This window comes from Ictidomys tridecemlineatus, chromosome 8, assembly GCF_052094955.1.
Source record: "Ictidomys tridecemlineatus isolate mIctTri1 chromosome 8, mIctTri1.hap1, whole genome shotgun sequence".
In the NCBI taxonomy this organism is placed as follows: Eukaryota; Metazoa; Chordata; class Mammalia; order Rodentia; family Sciuridae; genus Ictidomys; species Ictidomys tridecemlineatus.
In genome coordinates, this window is record NC_135484.1 from 136,134,265 (window position 1) to 136,160,980 (window position 26,716).

Below are 26,716 nucleotides of genomic sequence, written 5' to 3' on the forward strand. Positions count from 1 at the left end.
TATTACTCCAGGACTATTTTGATACAGATGGAAAAACGTGTCAGTAGACGCAGCTATATAAATCAACAGTGAAAAATGTACATTGTATTCAGGTTCCTGTTTTCAAAAAAGGATTGAGATAATGTTGCTGTGATCGTACCAGTATCATAGTCCTGATAGGTTATTTAATGGTTACATAGAGGCCCTGTCCACTTTGTGACACTTCCTGAATTAACTCTGAAAAACAGGTTTCTCCAGATTTTGTCCTGCAGGTGCATAAATGCAGTTGCAAACTGATGATATGTAATCTGAGAAAATGAGCAGTGGTATTGGTTAACCCTGAAACAAGGCCACAGTCCCATGAAACTGGTAAAAGCACTCCTATTTAAAAAAAAAAAAAAAAAAAAAACTGCTTCTAACAGCCAGTGTCCAATGTGCAACTCAGTTGTATGCCAAAAACTTGTTTGTAAGTCTGTTTGGAACTTTGACTCTTATTTAATAAATTAAGGAAATTTGTTTCTGGATTAGGTTAAAAAAAATAAAAAAGTCTTTTCTTTCTGAAATTGTATGTTATGTACAGTTACAATATTAACAATTTACAGCATCTAACAATCTGCCTGAAGAAAAATATTTTCTGAGTTCAATCTTGGAATAATGCCCTGTTCCAGATTCCCTCCTTGCCTTGAAGCCTGCCACCACCCTCTCCCAACATGGCAGTCAGACTGTGTTCTACCCCAGTGCCTGAGCCATGCAGGGGACTCTGTTCAGCCATGAAGTTAGAGAGAAAGCTTGGCCTCTGGAGTTTAGATAGCTCTGTTACCATCACTTCCTGTCTGTGTCAATGTAGCCAAGTTACTTAACCTCTCTGAGCCTCCTGCCTTGCACAGTTTGTGAGGATTTGAAACAATGGATGTAAAAGACATAAGTGTTTAGTAGGTACAATTAGTAATGATACAAATAATAATATAAAAGAAGTAAAAATAAATGATCAAGATTCACTTGAATTCAAGCCCTGGGGTTGTGTAATACTTTATTGTAGTTAATGGTTACTTTATATAAAATAGCTGAATATAAATGATTAGGACTTTTGAAATGAGGTTGTATCTTACTAAGTGGCCTCCATTTTTATTTCTAAAGCAAAGTGCTGAGGCTCTGGGTCAGACCTTCTGGTGCTCATCTTGGTTTGGCAGAGCACCACAGTGTAGGCAAATTATTTTGTTCTCTAATCCTCAGATTCCTCCATAGTAAGATTAGGTTCAACATAATATTATCCCTCCAATAACTCATTACAGTTGTTGTCAATCTTAGTTGCCTATTGGAATCTCCTGAAGAAATTTTAAAATATAATCGCCTAGCTTCCACCCCAAAGATTTGAATTGAAGCATAGTGTATGCATCAGATTTAGAAGTTTGCAAGATGGTTCAAATTGAAGTTTGAGGCCAGGTACAGTGGCACACGCCTATAATCCCAGTGGCTCAGGAAGCTGAGGCAGGAGGATCGTGAGTTCAAACCCAGCCTCAGCAATGGTGAGGCGCTAAGCAACTCAGCGAAACCCTGTCTCTAAATAAAATCCAAAATAGGAATGGGGATGGAGCTCAATGGAAGAGCCCCTGGGTTCAATCCCTAGTTCCACTGAAGTAGTAGGAGACAGGAAATGCTCTTGTAAAAAGGGGACGATTGGAGCTGAGGTTGTGGCTCAGTTGTAGAGGACTTGCCTAGCACGTGTTGAGGCACTGGGTTTGATTTTCAGCACCACATATAAATAAATAAAGGTCCATTGACAACTAAAAAATATTTTTTAAAGAAGGTGGGGACAAGTGGGCAGCTATGGAGGTGTTGGTGCAGGGGGTTGAACTTGGTGACTCTCACCTACATCCTAGGGTCTCCTCCCCTAGCTTCTCTTTCATAAGATTCCACACACTGCATGGTAAATGCTGGTGGCCAGCTGTTTACCCATCTGCTAGCCTCCAAACTACATGACAGCATAACTTTAGTGCCCAGCACCAGGTTGGTGTTCAGGATGTGCATGAATGAATGAATGGTATGGTGGAGTTTAATGTTTCTGAAAGCAGATAACCAGGGCACTGCCACAGAGTTATTGAATGTCTTTCAGGATTGTTATAGGCATGCTTTTAAGTCTCCACTGATGATTCTAAACAACACAACCGTTTCAGAATACCTGGGTTAGAGATGCAATTTAATAAGAGGGAAGAAGAGATGGAAAAACCAAACTGATAGCCAAAGAGGAAGGGATTAGTATTTTTTCTTTATTGTTTATTCAAAGGCCCTAGGCAGGAGGATTGTGAGTTGAGGACCCCCAGGGCCTTGTGCATAAGAGTAGGCAAATGGTCTGCCACTAAGCTATACCCCACAGCCTATAATTTTTGTCTCTAAATTTTCTGAAGTTTTCTATTTTTTTCCTCCCTGAGAGTTTTGGGAAATTTGGTATCTTGAATGTGGTTCAAGTAATAAACACACAGCAGGGCCATTGAAGGCCTGGTCTTTATGGCCTGATTTTCTTACAACATGCACATAACTGTTACTCCAAGGCCTGACTGCAACTCTAAGATAATCTGGAAGAAAAGTGCCATACTGGGCTGGGGATGTGGCTCATGCGGTAGCGTGCTCACCTAGCGTGCGTGCGGCCCGGGTTCGATCCTCAGCACCACATACAAACGAAGATGTTGTGTCCGCCGAGAACTAAGAAAAAATAAATAAATATTAAAATTCTCTCTCTTTCTCTCTGTCCCCCTCTCTCTCACTCTCTCTTTAAAAAAAAAAAAAAAAGAAAAGTGCCATACTCATTTCAGTTATATTTCTGTGAAAGCAAACAATAATTGTTGTTGTCTTTTTTTTTTTTTTTAACGGTATTGGGGTGGAACTCAGGGGTGTGCTTTACTACTGAGTACATTCCCAGTCCTTTTGTTTGTTTGTTCATATGTTTTAATTTTGAGACAGGTTTTGCTATATTGCTGAGGATTTCACTAAGTGACTGAGGCTGGCCTCAAATGTGTGATCCTCCTGCTTCAGCCTCCTCAGTCACTGGAGATTATAGGTATATGCCACCATGCCCAGCAGTAACTGTTATCTTTAAAAGTAAACCTTTTTCTTATGTTTGATATTGATTTGCTTTTGTTCACAAATAGTCCTCATTCCTTTTCCTTCAGCTTAGAGATTCATGAAAGGTTTTTGTCAAACTCCATCAACCCCTTGGGATGGGCTGATGTGACAGTACAGGTCCCTCTGGTGCAACGACATATAGGGTGGTTGAAGACAAAGCAGTGTGGCAGTGTCTTTCCCCCAGCCTAGCTGCAGGCCCCCACCATAGAGCTGCCTTCATATTCTTGCTAGCTGAACATGAGCTTGTCCCCACAGATGTCCCTTGCTCCTGGGCCATTGATCAGACTATTTTTGTCTTCCAGAAATGCCCTTCCCACCACATTTTCTTTTCAGAATTTGACCCATTTTTGGAAGTTCATCTCCAAAGCTCCTTTTAGATCCCTCTGCCCAGCCCTGATATGATCTCTGTCTCCCTTTAAACATTCTTCCCTGACACTGAGTTGCCATTATGGTAAAATCAAGACTGCCTGGTTTTATCTCCCTATTCCTTTTAGGTAACCAAGAGAACATGGGATGGTAATAATTAGAGAAGTTTGGAATGGGGAATCAAAACATAGATACTACCAAGCACAGAGGGAAGTTAGTTTTGTTTGTATTTTGCAGCAGAGACTTGGGAGTGATCATGGAAGCTGAGGGAAAAAGCCTGTGAGTCTGTGCCCTGCAGAGATGCAGAGAGATTAAGGCAGTAACACCCAGTCCTGAAAACTGATGAGGGAAGGGCACTTTCATCGTGCATAATATCCTCACAGTGCAATGTAACTTTCATGAGCATATTCTTGGCGCTGCAGGAAAGGGAGCTCCTAAAAATTCTAGGGCACAGGAGTAATAAAGGGAATAATGGTATGGTGCACATTATTGCTAATGTGAGCTGCGCGGATGGTAGTCATTTCTGTTCAGGGAGTGGCTTCATTTAATTTAGGCAACACAGGAAATAGAATAAGGACTTTTATCCCATCCAGGTGCCTCAAAGCTCCTTTTTCCTCAGTCATAACTGCCTCCCTGAAGGTTTGCAGAGTAAATCCTTTGTCTTTATCATCTCTCCTTCTAGACTATGAGCAAATATACACCAATAAATGACCATTTACTAAAATGAGTCTTTACTAGTAAAGTACATTTATTTGTTTTTATCCATCCTACCAATAAAAATTAATTCCTCAGAGAAATAAGAAGTTAATAATAAGTAAGTTGGCAGAGTACATATTATACTAAAACCACCTCATGGCATGATTGTTGCTCCTCTAATGATATTTCTGAAATGAGCTTATATCAGGACTTCTTATTTCCCATTTCTGTCATAATTTTACAGACAAGTGTGTGTTACAATTAGATACTGCAATATTCAATTTTTTTTCTACATTTTGTTTTTACTTGAAATTGGCAAATCAGGTGAAACCGAAAGAAGAAACAAGACCTTGTTTTTTCAAAAGCGTATATTTGAGCAGTCATCTTGACCAAGGGCAGTGGTCAGGTGAGGAGTATGTAATAGAAAAAGGAAGATTAGTTGATTCTACTTTATTGACAGTCCACTAGAAGAGGAGTTGCTCCTCCTAGCACCTCTCCTAGTATGCCATCAGGTCCTAAGTTATCTGTCTGGCAAATCGGTGCAGGGGTCTTGTAGGTGCTGTGCTGGTGTATATCCTTGGACAGTCTATTCTAGAGCTTCCAGAAGAGCCTCTGAGAACACCTGTACAGCCCATGCATCCTCAGGCAGGACAGATGCTGGTGGTGGCCTTGTCCTGTGCCAATTAGTGTCTAGTTAGATGCTGGATCATGAATGGGACCTATGGAAATGGCTTCTTAATAGTCAACACAGGAATATTTCAGCATCTTAAAAACCAGCAAGTCCATGTGAATGCAGTTGGGTGTTTCTGATTAGAGCCCTCCTGCTTCTGATCAGATGACACCAGATGCCCTGAGATCACCAGGGCCTTTCCTTGGAACTCCTGGGATCAGTCTTGTCCTCTGGAATGCCACCAATACTGCTGAATATTCTGATAGCTGCTGTAAAGCTGCTGAGGAGGAGAAAATGATTCCAGGTTCTGTGTCTCTGGTGCCCCACATCAGCCTGCACGCGGGCACCACTGACTTCTAGCTCCTGGACATGTGCCCTAGGCCTGTACATGTAGCCACTGAATCCAGCAAACCTTTCAGTGCTCGTGTAGGGTGGGCCCAGGCTGGGTGCTGCAGTATATTGAAAAATGAATACAGTTGATTTTGTAGTCTGTTAAAGAAGATACAAACTCATGTCACTGTTTAGGAATGGAAAGTTAAGGCACAAATCAAAATAATCCAAGAAGCTTGAGAGGGGTACTGGAACTGATTCATGCATGTAAAAGAGTAGTCTTATCATATTAAATTGATAAACATATTGTGTTAATTAATTTTCCTTTGGGGATTTCTTTTTCTTCCAGAACAGTAACCTCTGCCAAAGTGTCTGTGAATGGCGTTCACCTGCATTATCAGCAGACTGGAGAGGGCGAACATGCAGTCCTGCTGCTTCCTGGGATGTTGGGTCTGACAATTTTTTTTTTTGAATTTTTAATATTTATTTTTAGTTTTTGGCGGACACAACATCTTTGTTTGTATGTGGTGCTGAGGATCGAACCCGGGCCGCATGCATGCCAGAAGAGCGCGCTACCGCTTGAGCCACATCCCCAGCCCCGGGTCTGACAATTCTTAATGGAATCCTTTGGCATGCTGTATAATCTCTCTGATAGGGTCATGATACTAGTTGCCAAATATTGATTAATTTTAGTGCTTTACCAGACTGTTTTAAGGGATATTTGCTAAAATCAAATGCATGATTTAGAAAAGTAGATAACTTTCTATCATGTTTTTTGTATTCCTTTTTATACCCAGTTTTTTCCTACGTGGGTATACTGTGAAACCAAAGGTGAGAGGTCAAGGAAAGGGTGTGGGAAGGAGTAGATGAAGGAATAAGGTGAGTGGGTGATTAGCCATCCCAGTGTCCTGGCATCAAGAAGTTTTCAAGGTTGTGGGACTTACAGTGCTAAAACCAGGACAGATGCTCTCTATTCTGGTTGATTGTTCAGTTAAAATAAGAAATAAGAGCTGGGCGTGGTGGCGTACACCTGTCATCCCAGCAACTTTGGGAGCCTGAGACAGAAGGATCACAGTGCCAACCTCAGCAACTTAGTAGGACCCTATCTCAAATTAAAAATTTTAAATGGGTAAGGGTATAGTTCAGTGATAAAATGCTCCTGGGTTAAATCCCCGGTTTCACTCCCCCACACACCAAAAAAAAAAAGTAAGAAAAAATAAGCTTAAGGTCCTTTTGAAAATTAAAATTAGGGGCTGGGGTTGTGGCTCAGCAGTAGCACTCTCATCTAGCACATGTGAGGCCCTAGGTTCGATCCTCAGCACCACATAAAAATAAATAAATAAAATTTTAAAAATTAAAATTAGATTATCGTATTACCCTCTCTCAATGTAGAGCACAGTAAGCCTTCTGGATCTGAATCTCACTTTACAGAACAGTAGTCCAGATGTAGAAAGTGAGAGAAGATATACAAGGATCCCAGGACATCTAGAATTTAGTTTTATAGGATTTAGTATTGTTGTTTATTCTTGGTTTAGTTAAATAATCCTATGTATACTTCCTTGTGGTTTGCTTCTTTCTCCTAAAAATAAATTACTAAAACTTGTCAGTTAATTGATGTTTCTATTTGATCAAGCCTCCGCTGATGTGGTACCATGGTAGCTAGTGAGGAATCTCTGTCTAGTTAGTATTTAGTACCTTCTTTTTTTTTCTGAAGCTATTGTAATGAAGGAGGACATTTATTCTAATAACCAATGTCAAGCTAAAGTCATCTGTCACAACAACAACTTACCAGGTTAGAATTTCCATTATTTTAGTATTAATGATCATTAACCAGGTACAAAAACATACCAATTTTTATTTATGTAAAACGATTAACATGCTTCCAAAATTTAAAAATAAAACAGTGAGTTTCCTATCTGCCCCCCTGATCCTGATCCCTTCCCCATGGGCTACTCAGGTATCATGTATTAGTTTAAAAAATAATAATAATAATAATATATGTGTGTGTGTGTGTGTGTATATGACCTTGGTCTTAAAATATATACATATTTGCCAGAAAACACATGTCTCATTATCTTATTATTTCTGAAATTGATCTTTTATCCTGCTCCCTTTCCCATCTCCCTACCTTCTGTTCCTCCTTCAAGATAGTTTGCACCAGAAGTCCTTCCAGCCAAGGGACATAAGGGGAGCCGAGTAGTAGACCTAGGCTGGAAATCACCAATTTGGTTTTGGCCTGGGTTTCCTGAAAGATTTCCCTGATCTTGAAGAAGCAGTGCCTTACCAAGAATGATGGATATTGATGATTTTAAGTGATCCTGCTCTGTCTAGAAACACTCTATAATGAAGCTAGTTCATCAGGCAGGGTGTTTAATATTTATTGTGGCCTGAAGTCTGAGTCCTCAGAAATCAAACTGACTTTATCAGTAAATTGGTGATCTGCCCCTGTACTGAGCTCTTTGTAGTGACTTCCACCCTGTTGTGGGTATGAGCACACAACACCATGAATGGCTATATCGAGCTGGGGACAGCCAGTTGAAGCTACCATGGGTTTGAGAACATAGTTCTGGGCTAGGTGTGTAGCTCACTGGTAGAATGATTGCCTGGCATGTGCAAGGCCACGGGTTCAATCCCCAGGACCACCAAAAAAAAAAAAAAACATAGTTCTACTTGTTAGTATAAACTCTTTTGTATTATTTTGATGCCACTTGATTTCTTCCACCACCACCACCACCATTTCAGTGTTTCACTTTAGCATTAATTGTAACTACAAAATAAAATCTTCAGAGCTATTCACAAATATCCAGTATTCAGCGGGGGTTGCTGATACTGGACTAAATGAAGGCCAGCCCCTGTCTTCTCCGAATGTCCACTAGGGGACGATCGAAGGCAGGTTTGAACTTCACTAAGAAAGGAAGTCTATCTGCCTCTGGGTAAATGGATTCAATCCTTGTAAGACTACTTTCTTGATTATGTTCCTGTGGCTTACTTTGAATAGACACTAATTACTTTCTTTTAAAATTGCTATCGCTTCTGTTTTCTCTCTGATGTGTTTCATATAATGAAAGAATTCACCAGGGCATAACCAAGTGGCTATTTTCAGGAAGCGGAGAGACTGATTTTGCACCCCAACTTAAAAGCCTAAATAAGAACCTCTTCACTGTGGTGGCCTGGGATCCTCGAGGATATGGACATTCCAGACCCCCAGATAGAGACTTCCCAGCAGACTTTTTTGAAAGGGATGCAAAAGATGCTGTTGATTTGATGAAGGTAGGTCCTCAGGGAAGGGTTGGTGGCTGGGCCTGTCTTCATTTGTTTTGCTCAGTTTTTGTTGTTTTTTCTTTCTATAAATGCTGTACTCCATGTGATTGCTACAGAAAGTCCAAATGATTCAAATAGATGTAAAGATGAATGTAGAAATACTCCACAATCAAGCTATTTAGAGTCACCACTATTAATACTTTAAGACTTTGTCTTTCTGACCAGTCTTATGATAAATATAAACACACAGTTTTGTATTGATGGCATCATGCTATTCCTGATGTTCTTCTAACATACTATTTTCATTGAACAATTTCCAAAGAAGATACTTCCATGTCAATAAACATGCTTTTGCATCTATTTTATAATAAGTGCCTGCCACACTTGTCTCCTCGTACCCATGGTTTCACTTCTATGGTTTCAGTTACTCATGGTCAACTGTGGTCCAAAAATATTAAGTGGAAAATTCCAGAAATAAGTCATAAGTTGCTTTTTACTCCTTTAAAATTTCAATTTAATTTTTTTTAACTTGTACATAAAAATACAGAAACTGTACATATTGGTTGGGGATATAACTCAGTGGTAAAGTGCTTGCCTAGCATTCTCAAGGCCTTAGATCTGATTCCCAGCACTGGGGGAAAAATACACACACACACACATACGCACACACACGTGCGCACACACATGTATGAATACATTAATGATGACATGATTTTTATACACTGCATATTTTTTAAATCATGTTTAACATATCTCTTTTCAAACAGTCATCATTTCTTTATGGCAAAAACTTTCAAAATACTTTCTTCTATTCTTGTTAATGTGTAGTTACCTTACTATCCTAAGTTTAACTTCAACACCATTCTGAGTAGTATGATGAAATCCTGCACTGTTCTGCTCCATCCCCTCCATCCTGCCTGGGACTTGAATCATCCCTTTGTCCAGTATATCCATCCCGTATCCTTTGTGTGTATAGGATAAAAATGTAGCATGCTTGGCACTGTTTTCAGGCATCTACTAGTAGTCTGGAAGCGTATGGGAGTGTTCCCCACAGATAAAAGGGAAAGTAACTGTATTTCACTGTATAGATGCACCGTGTCTTACTTCATCTGTTATATAATGGTAGATGACAATAGGACTTAATTTTCAAGTTGCGTTTTTTTTAATTATAAACATTAGTACACTGAGCATTCTGTTGTCATGACATTTTGGTTCTTACTTTTTTGCTATTTTAAACAAGGTTGTTGCAGACTTAACGGACCCATCTCCTGGAACATGTGTACAAGAATTTCATGCAAATTTAGGAGAAATGTGCTGGGTTATAGAAGATATAAATATTTATGTTTATGAGTTAGTACCAAATTATTACCTCTAGTAGTTATGCTAATATATAATCCCATCAGCAAATATTTTGGACTAATATTTTTTTTTAACTTTAATATTTTCAGTCATTCTACTTTTAATTCTAGGCAACATCTCTCAAACATAATCTTTGTCAGTTTTCTCTGCCAAACACAGATTCATGCCCTGGTTAATTCACCCAAGGACCTGCAACCCGGTGACACTCTTCTCTCTCAACCCATCTCTTGTGGTCTGTTCCCACAGTGGCAGTCTATGGCTTCACCAGATGTCCTACTTCATTTCATCCAAGAAACCTCAGGTCCCCTCTATAATCCATATAATTGCTCTCAAGTCCTTGTTTAAGGAGTGCACATGCGCACGCAGGCACATACGCAATTTGTCATATCCAAATACAGCTGATCTCCATTGATTCTATTCCCTTGACATTTTATCCAACCAGAGATGTAATTCCCTCATAATTTAAAACAGCTGTACTCAAATCCTATGACAATTATATTTTCACCCAAACTAATTGAAAGAAAACATTGTTACCAAGTAGTAGACTCTAGGATTTCTTTTTTTTCCTTTTGGTACTGGGGATTGAACCCGGGGATGCTCTTCCACTGACCTACAACCCTAGCCCTTTTTAGTTTTACTTTTGATATAGGGTCTCACTAAGTTGCTTGCGGTCCTCCTGCCTCAGCATTCTTAGTTGCATTTATCCTCGCACCCAGCTAGGATTCATCCTTGATACTCCAGAGCCCCCGTGTTGATTCTGATCATTTTTTAATCTCAGGTTCTTTTAGCAGGAAGGAGCAATAACCTCTGCTGTGGTTTTCATTGTATTTCTCACAGACGCTGAAGTTTAAGAAGGTCTCTCTGCTGGGATGGAGTGACGGTGGCATCACTGCACTCTTTGCTGCTGCGAAATATCCATCTTACATCAATAAGATGGTGATTTGGGGAGCTAATGCCTATGTCACTGAAGAGGATGAAAGAATTTATCAGGGTAGGTTCTGTCGACCCTAGGCGATGACTGATCTTTATTTCTGTCCTCATCTCTTATTTTGATGTGTTGATAAGTCATAGCATCCACTTCTAGTTCTTGGCTCTAAGGCTGGAAGAATAGTAAGTTCTCAGAAAAGTAGTGTCATTTAACCCATCTGAAAATAGAAAACTTTCTATTTCCAGAAGTGAAACTTCTATGACTCAGGAAAAGTCTAAGGAAAAGCAGTATTTACATTTACTACCACTGGTAGTGATCTTGAAGAAAGGAGGAGGTGTGTGAAGTGTTATTCATAACCTCATTTAAAATAATGTGGGCATAAAAGGGAACATTGAATTCAAATATGAAACTTTCATTTTGATTGTAACAGTTTCTGTGCTATTTGCATTTTTAAGGTAGTCCTTCAAGCTTCTTTTATCGGTTTTTAGGGGCACTAGAGCAGGGACATGTGGGTCAAATCTGGCCTGCTGCATGTTTTTTCAAGGCCCAGGCTTCAACTAAGGAGGCTAATGCTGTGTGAGTCATGGATACCAAACCGGAGATCCACTCCACCCCTTCCCCATTTCTTTTGCAGTCCCAGCATTGCTTCCCAGGGCCTGCCCTGGTGGCCATGGCACAGGGGGGATTGTTGGTAAATACCACACTCTCAGATATGAAACAGCTCCACTTCCAGCAAGCTGCCCAAATTGAGTTGACCAGGCTCTCAGGAGTAGAGAATGATTCTTCTGGGTCTGAAGGTTATTGGGGAAAAAAGTGAAACTGATCTGGGCTACCTCCACCTGTTAGCCTGACCACCAGGACCCTTCCTTGTAGACTTGTAGCTTTTTGTCCCGAGTATCTTTCTTTGGGACCTCAAATGGTTCACCCTAGACAGTTAGGTCTAGATGGATCAGGCATATTCTATCCTCACATATTGAAGTATCCTCATAATATCTTTGATTTTACCTCTTGGCCTGCAGAAACGGATATGTTTACTCTCTGGCTCTGTACAGAAAAAGTTTACAGACTCCTGCATTAGGCTATCACAGGCCTAGCCTTTTCTGATCTTCTGCAATTCATATGCCTTAGCTACTCAGTGATAGTGTCTCATTGTATGATCTTAGTTCTTTACAGTCTCTTTTGTTTTATTTCATTTTAGTTGTAGATGGATACAATACCTTTATTTTATTTATTCATTTTATGTGGTGCTGAGGATCAAACCCAGTGCCTCACATATGTAAGGTAAGTACTCTACAACTGAGCCACAACCCCAGCCGAATCCTACAGATTTTGATATGCCGTATTTTTATTCAGTTCAGAGTATTTTCTAGTGTCTCTTCACCATAGCTTTTTAGAAGAGTATTTTCTTTTTCTTTTTTCTCTTTTTTAACCATACCAGAAGAGTATTTTCTAATTTACAAATATTTGGGGTTTCCCAGATTACCTTTTTGCTATTGGTGTCTAGTTAATTTCATTAGGTTCAAAAAATATACTTTGTATGATTTTGTTCTTTTATGTTTGCTAAGTTTTTTTTTTTTTATTGTTGGTCGTTCAAAACATTACACAGTTCTTAATACATCATCTTTCACAGTTTGATTCAAGTGGGTATGTTTGCTAAGTTTTATGCTCCAGAATATGGTATGCTTTGGTCTAAAGTTGAACTCATTATTTCTTGATCTTTCTTGTGCTCCACCCTTGCTCACTTGTTCTTTCCCATAATCACTGTCAGCTGATGATCTGCCTAAATGTGTAAGCCCATTCCTAGAGTCATCCCTTGAAGACTCAGCTCCTCTGCCCTCTACATTTTACTGTGACTTCATTCCATTGATACCATGCTCAAAACACTGCTCATGTTATCCCCTCCTCTCTTCCCGACCCTCCATGTTCCTGGATCTGTTCCTTAGCTTTTTCTGGCAATTTGCCCTCCACAGGAGGGTGTCCTTTCCAAGGCATTAATCTGACCATTTAATCATCCCACTTAAAATCCTTCAGTAAAGGCCACACTACTTGGCTCACCACCAATCTGGCCCCACCCAGCTTTCTTGCCTCATTGCCTCCTGTTCCCTGGCCCTTCCTGTGCATTCCTTGCATTGCACAAATTGCCATTCTTGAAATTGCCATTCTTGAAACAAGCTTTCCCCGACTAATCTCTGTGCCCTTGTACCTGTGATGTACCAGCTGTATTGACCCCTTCCCACCATATCCTCCTTGGCAGACATGTCCTCACCCCATTGCCTGCTTCTGGGGCACCACCTCTGTGAAGGCCTCCCAGAGTCCTTTAGCCTGGTGCTGATTTCCCCCGTGACTCTGTAACACTTTGCAATTACTTTTGCAATAGCCCTTCATCCTGGGCCCTGGCACCCTTTTACCCCTTTGCCTCAGTCACTGTAGTGTGTGTTCACCATTGCAGTGGCTCTGACTTCTAGGAGCACAAAATACAACTCCCAACCTCACACCACTTTTACCCTCTAATGTATCTCTGTTTCTCTCCCTGTCCATCTTCTTGGCCACTTCCTCATCCCACCAGTCTCTCGTTGTGACAAGGTGACTTCTGAGGGCCTTCCATGAAACCAACCCACTAGACACTGGCTGCCTTTTTCCCTTGGTCATTCTGCAGCATTTGAAGATGGGCTCATGATGTATCAATACTGATCACACCCCCCTTCTTGAAGCTGCTGCTGCTGCTGCTGCTGCTTCTTTTTTTTTTTTTTTACTTGCAGGGGTTGCCCATGCTGGTCTCAAATTTGTAGATTCAAATGATCCTCCTGCTTTGGCCTCACAGGTAACTGGGATTACATGTAGAAGCCATCACACACAGCTCTCTTCTCATTCTTAGGCTTCCTTGTCTTAACCTAACTCCTAAATCCCAGATAATTCAACTTTTCATTTTATTTTCTTACCTGGATGCCCCACACACGTACAACAAAATTGAGCTCATAACCTTTCTCTAGACCTGTTCTTCTTCCTAAGTTTCTTATCTTGCTAAATAATACACACTATAATACAGTAGCCCCCAGTATCTGCAGATTTATTTTCTGTGGTTTCAGTTACTCTCGTCAACTATGGTCTAGAAATATTAAATGGAAAATTTTAGAAATAAATACCATAAGTTTTAAATTGCATACCATTCTGAATAGAACGATGAAATCCCATTCTGTCCTGCTCTGCCCCACTGTCTGGAACATGAATCTTTCCTTTTCCAATGTATACACACTGTATGCACTACTTGCCCGTCAAGTCATTTAGTAGCCATCTTGGTTATCACATGTCAAGGATGCAGTGTTTGTGTACAATAAGGATTTACTTTACTTAATGTGGCTTCAGAGTATGGGTAACAATGCTGACAATTTTATTACAGTACAGAGTTATTTTTGTTATTTTTTTATAAGTTGCCATTGTTCTCTTACTATGCCTAATTTATAAATTAAACTTTTTTTATGGTAGGGATGTACAAGAAAAGTCATAGTATACAGAGGATTCCAGACTATCTCTGGTTTCAGGCACAGGGGTCTTGCACATATCTTCTGAGGATAAGGGGGAATTATAGCAGCTGTGTCTAAGCTCTCTGCTCTTGAAGGCAGAGACCATATTTCATTCAAGTTTATATTGGCAGTAACCAACACATGCAGACTTGAGATAATGTTTGCAATATTGATTTACCAATTAAGAAGAGTAAATAGTTTCTTTGTTACATTTCCAGTGTTTTGCACAGATTATATGCTCAAAAAAAGAGAAATATATCAGTTTCTTTGGAGATCCAAATTTGTTCTGTTTTAGATCAACAAACAGTTTGATTCAAATGGTTATTTTGGGAACTTAACTATAAAACATAATTACTGTTGAATTTTTGGTGGTAATTATGCTTTGGGACAGAACTAGCTTCCTCCTGAATAAATATAAAAATACAAAGAATATTTTTGAGTGCATGTTATATGCCAGGCACTGTTGTTGTCACATTTCATGTAGTAACTTATTTATTCTTTATTTCACAGTGTTATTACATGGGGGCTGGGGATATGGCTCAAGCGGTAACGTGCTCGCCTGACATACAATTCTTATTTTTCTGATGAGGAAACTGTGGCACAGAGAAGTTAAGCAACTTGCTCAGTATCACAGAGCTAGGAAGGACTTAGAGCCAGGCAGCCTGACTTCCAAGCTGTGTTCTTAACCACAGTGCTTGATGTGAACATCTGGCTTACTCCAGTTACAGCTGAATTTCCCTGCCTCCTGAGAATTAGTTACTATTTCCTTTGGGAATCTGAAACTTTGCCCCAGATTTGACATTCCCATAGAGACCTCTCCCTCCAAATGTCTGCTTCTACTAAAGGTAACTCATTAAAAGGATCTCTTGCTATTTTATGATGTTTTAGCAGGAAAAACATCTTTATCCTGAACATTTGCCAGTTTTTTTCATAAAAAGTCTGGCCTTTACATCACAAGGAACTGTTTTTTTCTAAATGATTTTTAGGTTTTTTTTTTATTATGTGATATTTGATAGGTATATTCTACCCGTGTTACATGTATGATTTATGATACCCAGGAACATACTGTGGAGCCCAGGATATACCCTTTATCCATGTGCTTCCTCCCAGTTCACCTCCTACCTCCACCTGAACCCTACAAATCTGCCCAATGCCTTTGTGAAAACAGTTTGTCACATGTTTTTTATTAAACAATGTAGTTTGTCTTTGAACTTTAAAAAACTGATTTCATACTATATATTGTCTTCTATAACTTATTTTTTTCACTGCCCATTGCATTTCTAGGTTTCATGCATTTCTTTTTTTTTTTTTTTAAGAGAGAGAGAGAATTTTTTTATTTATTTTTTAGTTTTTCGGCAGACACAACATCTTTGTTTGTATGTGGTGCTGAGGATTGAACCCAAGCCGCATGCATGCCAGGCAAGTGCGCTACCACTTGAGCCACATCCCCAGTCCGGTTTCATGCATTTCTAAGTTGCTTACAGTTTGTAGCTGCAGTGTGTTACTTGTCACCATTGTGTTGCATTCAGAGACGCTAGTGGGAGGATATGGCAGGAGTATGTGCTCATTCTTTTTTCCAACAGACAGCTGTTAAAGTGAACATTCCCATACTAACTCTTGAGCCTAGGAGTGACAGTATCTCCAGGGCATAAGCCCACAAACGAAATTGCTGAGTGTCTTGTGTAAAGACACCACATTGTAAGTAATGACTTATGACTCTTTTTTTTAAATTTATCTTTTTAGTTGTAGTTGGACACAATACCTTTATTTTATTTTATTTTTATTTTTATGTGGTGCTGAGGATCAAACCCAGGCCCTTGCACATGCTAGGCAAGCGCTCTACCATTGAGCCACAACCCCAGCCTTATGATGACGTGTTACTATTAATCTGAAAACACACAAAACAACATGTGTGAACTGAGAAGTTCTGTGTTTGATCCTCCTTCCCAATGGCTTCGTTTCCACCTTGACAGCTCTGCCTTCAGAGTCACCTCTGCCCTCTTTTCAGGGTTTTTTTTTTCTCATGCAGGCAAACTCACATGCATTCTTTAAATACATAATTTGCATGAATTACTACAACTCCATCAAGGCATCAGAATTACATTTTATGAAAGATCTAGGCTGGGCATTGTGTAATGCACCTGTAATCACAGCAATTGAGGAGGCTGAAGCAGGAGGATTACAAGGTCAAGGTCAGGCTCTGCAATTTAGCGAGGCCCTCAGCAACTTAGCAAGACTCTGTCTCAAAAATAAAAAAATAAAAAGGGCTGGGGATGTGGTTCAGTGGTTAAGCATCCCTGAGTTCAATCCCAGGTACCAAAAAAAAAAAAAAAAAATCTAGTTGTTCTACCGTAAAAGGGCCTCTCATAGGGTGTATCCTCAAGATAGCACAAAATAGAAGTATGTACAGGGAACTTTTAGTATTCTGAGCAAGGACACTCGGGATCAAACCCAGGGTCTCGAGCATGCTTATAATCCACCACTGAGCCACCCAGCCCCTCTACAGGGAATCATTTTACTCCTTCTTCACATCATCTTGCTAGCCTTTCTCCTTTTTTCCCCACTCTCCCAACTCCCCTTCTTCTTAAATCTTCTCTCCACTCTGGATTTTCAGGCTGGTTCTCTACCCCTCTCTGAAGTCTTTTCACTATTGTGCAGAGCAGTTTGGCCTTTCCTGGCCTCTGTAGTCAACTCCTTCTGAATTGACTTCCCTCTGAATATTTAAACCAATCAGCAGAACGAAGACAGGCACCCTCCAATAATAGAATCTTCCCCCTCAGAAGACAGTTGTAGTTGTAAGTAGCAGTTTTTCCTCTATTTGGTTATTCCCATTCACTATGTAAACTTTGAGAGCCTACCAGATGGAGTACTGTATTATTCTTCAATGTGAGTTTGTATCACAGGGTTTGATCCCCAGAGTCCCTGCTCAGTGTCATCTTGTCTTTTGGGTTCATCCTTGAGCAGGAACACTATATTGAAAGCTCTCAATAAGCAATATTTCATATGTTCTAGAGCACTAGAATCTTTATCACAGCATTTAAAGAAATATGGGAAAGGTTGAGCTAAGTAATTACATGTGTTAATTTATTTTAAAGGTTTTTAGCTATTATAATAATAGAATACGTATAATAATTCCAAATAATGAACCACCTATAATATAGTTTTGGGTTAGAGTTTGCTTTTATACCCTATTTCTTCACTAATAGAATTTAATAATTTGTGTGTTTCTTGAGATACCAGTTCTCAAAAAGAACTGGCCCTCCATGTCTATATCCATGGGTTCTCAATCTGTAGATTTGAGCAACCACTGTGAAAATATTTAGGGGAAAAAAAATCTGTCTTTACTCAACATGGACAGCCTCTTTTCCTTGTCATTATTCCCTAAACAATACCACAGAACTATATATATATATATATAATTTAAATTGTATTTGATATTATAAATGGTCTAAAGATTGTTTAAAGTGTACAGGAGGATGTGGATGGATTCTGGGTAAGTATCATGCCATTTTATATCAGGGACTTGAGCATCCACAGACTTTGAAGTCCACAGGGGATCCTGAAATGAATCCTCCCACATACAGGAGGGATGGCTGGAGTGTCACTCTTACCCAGGCAACCCTAGTAAGAGGAGTGTTTTCTTTTATCTTTTACTTTTAAGAGAAAGCACTTGGTACAGGTCTAATTTCATTCATTTCGTAAATATTTATTGTGGGCCTTTTTTTGTGGGAGGCACAGGCCTGGGCCCCGGGTGTATAGCAGGACACAAAGCAAAAGCCCTTACATTTGGGTACATATCCTGATGGGAAGTTAGACATTCAGCCATAAATGAAGAAAAGGGTGCAAAACTGTGGCAGTTGCTAATGGGGAGGAGACACTGGCTGACATCTGAATGGAGACCTGGAAGATTTGTTAAAGATTCGTCCCAGGGTTTCATAAATTGACTTCCAGACTATTCACGTAAAATCGGATCAAGCCTTTATTGAAGAACACCAGTGGCAACTGACAAGAACATAAAGCTGTTCCCCTGATCAGCCCTGAACAATTGCAAGAGCACCCCTTATAAGCTTGAAAACCGCAAAAGGGACATCTAGGGGTCCAGCCTATGCAAGCAAACCAGGTTACAGAAGCGGGAGAGTGCAGTCAGATGCTTAACCAATCACAATTAACCCAGTCACCCCAGTTACAGAAACAATACCCTATTAGGTAGTTCCATGTTCTTAAAGGTTTCTGTAGCAAAAGGAAAAGAACATCTTGCCCTGACCATGACCCTTCTACTTGGCATGGTTGTTTTACAAAATGGAATTATAAAACAAAATGGAGTCCCTTTGGCTTGACTATCACAGATTGAGCTGTGCAGCTACCAGGGAAGGCCTTCCCGAGCAGATGGAACAGTGAGCAGGAGGCTCAAGGAGGCCTGTGCTGATGATATTTAAAGATAAATATCATCCTTGGGCTGAGGATGTGGCTCAAGTGGTAGCGTGCTCACCTGGCATGCGTGCAGCCCGGGTTCCATCCTCAGCACACATACAAACAAAGAAGTTGTGTCCGCCGAAAACTAAAAAATTAAAATTAAAAAATTTCTCTCTCTCTCTCACTCTTTAAAAAAATAAATAAATAAATAAATAAAAATAAAGATAAGACCTTAGGCCAGGTGTGATGGCACACACTTGTAATCCCAGTAACTCAGGAGGCTGAGGCAGGAGGATTGCAAGTTCAAAGCCAGCCTCAGCAACTTAGTAAGGCGCTAAGCAACTTAGCAAGACCTCATCTCAAAACAAAAAGAACTAGGGATGCAACTCAGTGGTTAAGCACCCTTGATTTCAATCTCTGGTACCAAAAAAAAAATACATTAGTGTGAGTCTGTCTCCATCCTTGTCCACACTTCTGTTTTTCAGGTATCCGAGATGTTTCTAAATGGAGCGAAAAAACAAGGAAGCCTCTAGAAGCCCTGTATGGATATGACTACCTTGCCAAAACCTGTGAAAAGTGGGTGGATGGCATAGGACAGTTTAAACATCTACCAGATGGTAGGTTGCATGAACTGCTTAATGGCCATCCTTATGAGAAGATGCTTGAGTTCTCCCTGGTTGTTCTGCATTCCTCAGCCATTGATGAATTTACCCACTATCCTTATATATAAATATGTGAACAGAGAACACTAGATATTGTACACAGTACGAGCTCTTGCATACTAAATCTGCTTTAAACTCGAGACAGTACTGCTTTCGTAAAGATTCATAATGTTGAGCCTCTAATAGCAGACTGTTCTTTTTTCCTTTGTGTATATAATGACAAATGAATTCTCCAGAATCCTTGGTTTGGTTTTTATTTTCTAATTCCAGTCTAGGCAATTAGAAAACAAGTCGTGGTGAAGACAAAATTTTCCCCCTTTTATCCATTTAGATGTGTCACCTCACTACATATTCCTCTTCCTGCAACAAAAAAGGAGGAAATTTCTGTCCTTAGCTTTAATCCCAGCAGTATTAGTATGGAAAGAAAATACTCAGTTTTGTTTGGTTTGGTACTGGGGACTTAGCAAAGGGGAACTTTACCACAGAGCTATGTCCCAAGCCTTTTTAATTTTTTTTTTTTTTTCAATTTTGAGACAGGGTCTTGCTAAGTTGCTTAGGGACTTACTAAATTGCCAAGTCTGGCCTTGAACTTGCAATCCTCCTTCCTCACCCTCTCAAGTTACTGGGGTTACAGGTATGTACTACCATGCCCAGCTGAGAGTATGTAGTTCTTTACTCATCTTCAGAACTAAGTTATATGACCTTAGCCATGAACAAATGTCTCCCCCTTTTTTGTTCTGAAAAATTAACAAGATTTCCATGAATAGTAATGAATCTTTAAAAGAAATTCAGAATTAGTCTATTTTTATACCAATCTGTGTTAGTCATCTTTCTGTAACTTAAATAAATACTGAGATAATCAACCTAATAAAAGAAAAAGGTTATTTTGACTCAAAGGTTTAGAGGTTTTGGTCCATGGTCGGCTGGCCCTTTTGTTTTTTGGCCTGTAGTGAACAGCGCATCATAGTGGGAGCTGGTAGAATAGCCAAGACATGGCAGGGCTGTAAAGTGGAGAAAAAAAGAAAAGAGGAATAGCTGGTGTCCTACAATCCCCTTTGAGGGGATGCCCCAGTGACCTAAAGACCTCCCCCTAGACCTCACCTTTTAAAGGTTCCACAGCCTACCAATAGTGCCACTCTGGGAAACAGGACTTCAATGCTTGGGCCTCTGGGGAACATTTAAGATCCAAGCTATAGCAAGCTATTTGTGTTTGGAATGCCTGTTCTCTTTTTTGTTTTTATTGTTTTTAATTGCTGAAAGAATAGAATGGCTAAGATTTAATCTTTGAACACATTCAGTTATAAAATGCTTGTGATGGAAGAACAAATTTAATATATTAGACAATCATTTACAGCATGAATCATCTGTTATATCAAAACTTTCACAATGAAAAGGACTTTTGGAAATGTTACATTTCTGGTTTAAGTTTGAAACAGCAAATACATGCCTTATAATGATCCTATCAAACACAGCATCCACCCATAGAAGCAGGTCCTTGAAAGATACTTCCCTCCACTGTTAAAACACAACAAAATTGCCATGAAACAATGGACAGTTCCCCACTGAAGGGTTTACATTGTGAAATGTACAGTTTTATGCTTTATTGAAGAGGGCAATGAAAAGTTAGGAAGATCCAAATGCAGAGTTAAATGAGCAAATGGAAATAATAATAACTCCCTCATAAGATTGAGCAGTGTAGAAGTCATCCACAGCAATACTGTGCATGACTTATTTCCCTTCTATGCTAATTAATTTGACTGGAGCTCTTGCTTATCACTATACGCTCAGGTTTATGGGTACTAGGGATTAATTGTGCAGCTTTGGAGTCAGAAAGGCCAAGGTTTGAATTCTGGCTTTTCCACTCGACTTGCTGACAAGGTGGATTTGGGCCAATGACTTCACTTGTCTAAGTTTCAGCGTCCTGTCTGTGAATCGCGCATATGATTAGCTATCTCATAAAGTCGTTGTAGGGATTAGCTGAGATAATTCATTTCACCTGTGGTATAGTACCACAAGTGGAGTGTTTCATGAAAGACTGTTGTTATTGTTATTTTAAAAGCACTTAATTTACAAATAATTGTACAAAGTGAGTCAAAACATGTAACTACTGTAAAGCCTGAACAAATATGCAGTGGTTTAAATAGCTCTGAAACACAGTGAGCACTCAGTGACACTGGCATTCGTCATTGTCATTTGATTACACAGTTGGCAGGTTCACGCTGTCCCAGGGACAGGAGCAGGAAGCTTCAGAGACCAAGAGAAGTCTTTCCCCAGGCAACAGGTCACTTTCTCAGTTGGTGGACAGCTACCTCCAACTGAAGAGGAGGGCAGTGGGTGGTGCCTGTGTGAGCAGAGAAGAAAGGAAGGACAAGGAGGAGCTAGCTTTATGGATGCCCAGAACCTTCAGTATGGCTCTCTTTTTGCCTCACAACAACCCAGGAAACTATGATCATTCCTATTTCAGGCTGAAGCTCAAAGTGGCTAAAGAGCCATCAAGATTTCAGAGGCAGGCAGGGGCTGGGGTTGTGGCTCAGCGATTGAGCGCTCTCCTCGCACGTGCAAGGCCCTAGGTTCGATCCTCAGCACCACATAAAAATCAATAGATAGAGGTATTGTGTCCAACTACAACTAAAAAAAATAATAATAATTTAAAAAAAAAAGATTTCAGAGGCAGGAGAAAGACAGGAACTGCAGCCCAGATTATCCATAATTGTCTCAAAAATGTTATGAATAGGAGCTAGATCCTCGTGCTCTCTCAAGGTATGGTGGCCAGGGGTGTCACCAAGGCACTAGCATGAAGAGAAGCTTATTTTCTGCATACAGATCCTAACTTCATTGTGAGGCCCACACGCCTGGAGATGTGACTTTGAGGGGAAGCTTTCCAGGTGTCAAGCACCTGCACATGGCAGATAGGCCACCTCCTATGTAAAAAATTGTGGGATTTCCTTTTGTTTGATTTTCTTCTGATTCATATGAATTATGAATTTTAATCAAGCAAAGCTTTTTGTTTGCTAGTGGAGCTTAAAACCAAACAATAACCAAAAAAAAAAAAAATAGAAAAGGAAACCCCAAAAATAATAGACCTGTAGAGAACCCCAAATCTAAACCATTATTTTCACAGAAAAACTGAAATCCAAAGAGGAGTATGTGTATTAGTCAGTTTTCTGTTGCTATAACTAAATACCTCAGATAATTTACTTATAAGAGAAAGGGTTTGTTTGGGCTTCCAGTTCTGAAGCTTCCAGTCCATGATCGAGTGGTCCATTTACTTTGGGTCTCTGATGAGGCAGCACATCATGGTGGGAGTCTGTGGCAGAGCAAAACCACTTACCTCAGAAGTCAGGGAGCAAAAGGTTCCCATAATACCCTTCAAAGGCTTGAACACAGTGACCTAAAGTCTTCCCACAAGGAACATCCTGAAGGTTCCACACTCCCTAGTGGCACTTCTCTGGTGACCAAGCCATTAATACGTGGGCCCATTCAAGATCCAGACTGTAGCAGGAAGCCTCTGTGCATTCTTTCTTTCTCACCTTGCAGAGTGGTTATGCTTCAGTTCTTCCTCTTTATGCTTCGGTAGATTCCTCATGCTCTTTGTCTTTCAGGTAACATCTGTCGGCACTTGCTGCCCCTGGTTCAGTGCCCCACCCTAATTGTGCATGGAGAGAAGGATCCTCTGGTCCCACGTTTTCATGCTGACTTCATACATGAGCATGTGAAAGGGTCACGGTGAGTTCAGACACCGCGTGAGCACCCGTGCCTGCAAAGTCTCAGTGAATGGGAGAAGCCACAGGAAAGAAAAGAAGCCGGGAAGGTGGAGTTTTAGGTGTTCACTAGGACATAGAGGAAGTGAAGAATAAAAGTAGACGTTAGATTAAGGTTATATTTGGGGGAGCTGGGGTTGTGGCTCAGTGATAGAGCACACGTGAGGCACCAGGTTCAGTCCTCAGCACCACATAAAAAAATAAATAAAGGAATTGTGTCCATCTGTAACTAAAATGTGTATGTGTGTGTGAGTGTGAGTGTATGTCTGTGTGTGTGTGTGTGTGTATATAAAAGATTATGTTTTTGGTGAATGTAAAGATTTAATAGAAAAGTTTATACATTGATTTAATAGGCAATAAGGCATTTTCAAACCAGACTTTTATAATATTCTAATACTTTGTCATGGTTGTGGTATAAAATTCAAACAGAAAATATTTTCTTATTAATCCTAAAAGTTTTCTATATAATCTATCTTTGTTTTATTTTAACATTATATACAGTATATAATGTGATGCTTACATATAGGCTTTATTTTAAATTTAAAAATTGAATTTTACAAATCTAATTATATGCCATGACAGTCATGGAAAAAATATCCATTTCACAGATGTGAAACCAAGGCTGAGCAATGTTAAGACATCTTTCAAGGTGGCAAAGATCCTAGAGTTTCTCCTCCTAATATAGTGCTTTTCCAGCATAGCACAGCTGATTTTCACAAATGTACTCTTTCTATGATGGTAAAATGCTGGGAATTATATACTAAGTGACCTAGTTAATTATTTTCTGACTTCAGCTTCAGAAATGACAGGTATTTTTCACTCTGACACCTATAGTAAATGCAATGTGTCCCCTTAAAAAGCCAGGTTCAATAAAATAAAAGCAAAATAGTTTAGTACTTCTGTTCCAGACCCATCTTCTAGCAACAGAATATATCAATATGGGAGAGAATATACCCTTACCATGCATTTATTAGCTGCTTCAGTAGACTTGTGGAAGATCATGTTCTCACAGCACTATTCTTTGGAATCATTAGGTTAAAGGTAAATGTTATTAGCAATTATTATCTAAAACTGGCCTGTATTTTTCACTTTCTCCACTAAAAAGAGCACTTTATATTGGTCATGAACCTACCTAGACTACAACTGGTTATTTTGGAGCCCAAAATAGAAGATGCATTTCTTGAGTACCAAAATCCTACTGTCATTCTGTGCTCCAGAATCTGACAATAGGGAAGCAGCGTAGCATTGCAAGCTTCTGGTGAACCTGATTTTTCCCTGCCTTGCCAGGTGCACGTTTAGTTACACTTGACGACATAGCCTATGCCTTCACAGATTTTTACCAAGGAATACATATTGTATGTGAAGTAAACACCAAGCTGCCTTCCCTTCTCGGGAAAGGCCTGCTTCCAGTTTATGTTTATTTGTCTCCTCCTCTTTTGCTTCTCTCTTTTTGTGAGAGAGGAATCATAAAGTCATGTGGAAGTAAAGAGGCCTTACAGAGCATTCAAATTTATGGTTTTAAATGTTTGTTTTTAGGTAGCTGAATCCCTCCCCCTAACAAACTCTTATGCAGAGGCCAATATGCAAAACACAGTGAGAGCTGCTCTGATCACAGCAGCAGTGGAACCCAACCCTGCCCTTCATGTCCTGTATGGGGCCCAGCCCCTGGATACCCCCTGTATGTCCAGAGCTCCCTCCTAGGTAGGAAAGTGCCAACACTGCTTCCCATGTGTCTGGTCCACAGGCCTCTATGTGACAACCTCCTGTTACCAAGCATGGCATTACCTGTGAGGCCACCCTCGGCTCACTTTCAGAGATTCTTGTTGAGCAGAGGTTGACACCCATCAAACTCTAGGGTCAGGGTGGATAGCTCCTGGGAGGCAGCAGGACTGGGCCTACTCAGAAGAGGATGTGACTACACAGCTAGGTCAAGCCAAGTGTGTGCTCAGGATGTATATCAGCTAGGGCTGCCATTAAAAAGTGACAGAGATTTATAGATGGTCCCTGGCTTACCCATGGTTCAGCTTAGGTTTTCAACTTTACAATACATTCTGTTTTTCACTTTCAGTACAGTATTAATTTACATGAGATGTGCAACACTTTATTATAAAACAGACTTGGTGTTAGATGATTTTGACCAACTGTAGGCTAATGTAAGTGTACATTTAAGTTAGGCTAGCCTAAGCTATGATGTAGGGTAGGATAGATAGAAGAAATGTATTAAATGGATTTTTTTTTTTTAAAGACAGAGGAGAGAGAGAGAGAGAGAATTTTTTTAATATTTATTTTTCAGTTTTCGGTGGACACAACATCTTTTTTAAAATTTTTTGTGGTGCTGAGAATCGAACCCAGCGCCCCGTGCATGCCAGGCGAGCGCATTACCGCTTGAGCCACATCCCCAGCTCCTTAAATGGATTTTTTGATTTATAATATTTTCTTTGCATGTGTTTTTTAATCCATTGATGGCACCTCTCATTTACATCCAGCTGCCATGGAAAGAAAGCTTTCACTACAGTCAGAAGGCCCCAGCCAGATTCCTGGAGTCCCAGTAGATTTGGAAAGACTTTGTCCTCCATAAGCCATGTAAAAGCATCAATCCTCCATAAGCCATGTAAAAGCATCGACCTAGTAGCAGTGGTCCACTTCAAGCTTCAGCATTGCCCAAAAACCAGCCTCTGAAGCAGTTCCCTTTCTTCCTAATACTTGAGACATGATTGCATTTGAGCAAAGGAACTTCTTAGTGAGATGCACCCATCATTCCCAAATGCCTGGTTGAATAAAGCTGGCCTTGCCCAATCCCAGCTTTACCAGCTGAAAGGAGCTTGCAGCCACCTGACATTACCTTTTTTTTTAGGGCATTCTAGAAGGAGCTGAATAAAAATAGAAAGGTTTTGTTTTTGAGTTAAAAGGAGCTGTTATGGGCAACCAGGTTTGCATGACCTTGGAAGGAGTACGTGTAGTGACAAGGCCTCCCTACAGCCATATTGCTGTCTACTTTCATAATGGAAGAGATCCTCATTCAAAGAATCAGCAATTCCTTTTTTTTTTCTAATGAAAGTAGAAGTGTTCACATTGTTCCTGGCAATTTTATAGGTTTGTAAACAACCTAAAAGTTCTATCACACTTCATCCAAAGCAAAGACACCCAGCAGACATTTCTTATAGCCTTGTCACTATCTATAGTTCTCAGAGTTCAATATGGAAACCAAAAAAGCTGAGAGTGGGAAGGAAAGCGAACATGGTAAGGCTAGTGTCACACCCATGCCAGCGTCACCCAGGACTATATTAAGCAGAGATAAGGTGACCTCTGGACTCACCCTGTCAGGTTAGACAGCTTCTAATTCCCCAAAAGATCTAGAATTATGTCTCTCTTTCTAAAGGTTCCAAATATGATGTATAACCTGCCCTAGTGAATAGGAATTTATGCCCACCCACTGAAGCCCCTTCATTTCCAACTCAGCCATGTGTTTAGTGGAGGAGTATTTCATACCAGTTTCCTGGAGAATGTGATTATTTGAAAATTACTGTCCAGGGGACATGTAATTAGATCCTTTTGTTATCTGGGTAAGAGTAAGATTAGGGGTACAATTGTTCCATGCCCTTGACAGCCAATATTTACAACTTTGTGTTGTAGTCCTCTTCCCAAAGAGG

General features: G+C 40.0%; 1 protein-coding gene across 8 annotated transcripts in view; it reads left to right on the forward strand.

Moving 5' to 3' along the window:
- Positions 1 to 26,716, forward strand: part of Bphl (biphenyl hydrolase like) — a 30,391-nt gene that overhangs the window by 1,335 nt on the left and 2,340 nt on the right. For 3 of the 8 annotated variants that reach the window (XM_078020479.1, XM_078020478.1, XM_078020481.1), the window contains exons 2-7: positions 5,511 to 5,611; positions 6,876 to 6,953; positions 8,265 to 8,431; positions 10,619 to 10,772; positions 19,129 to 19,260; positions 22,908 to 23,031. In XM_078020479.1, coding sequence (XP_077876605.1) covers positions 5,511 to 5,611; positions 6,876 to 6,953; positions 8,265 to 8,431; positions 10,619 to 10,772; positions 19,129 to 19,260; positions 22,908 to 23,031 — 756 coding nt within the window. Of the gene's footprint in view, positions 1 to 5,510; positions 5,612 to 6,875; positions 6,954 to 8,229; positions 8,432 to 10,618; positions 10,773 to 19,128; positions 19,261 to 22,907; positions 23,032 to 26,716 lie in introns of all 8 variants that reach the window. The other 5 variants (XM_078020480.1, XM_005327506.5, XM_078020484.1 and 2 more) reach the window with 3 other exon arrangements.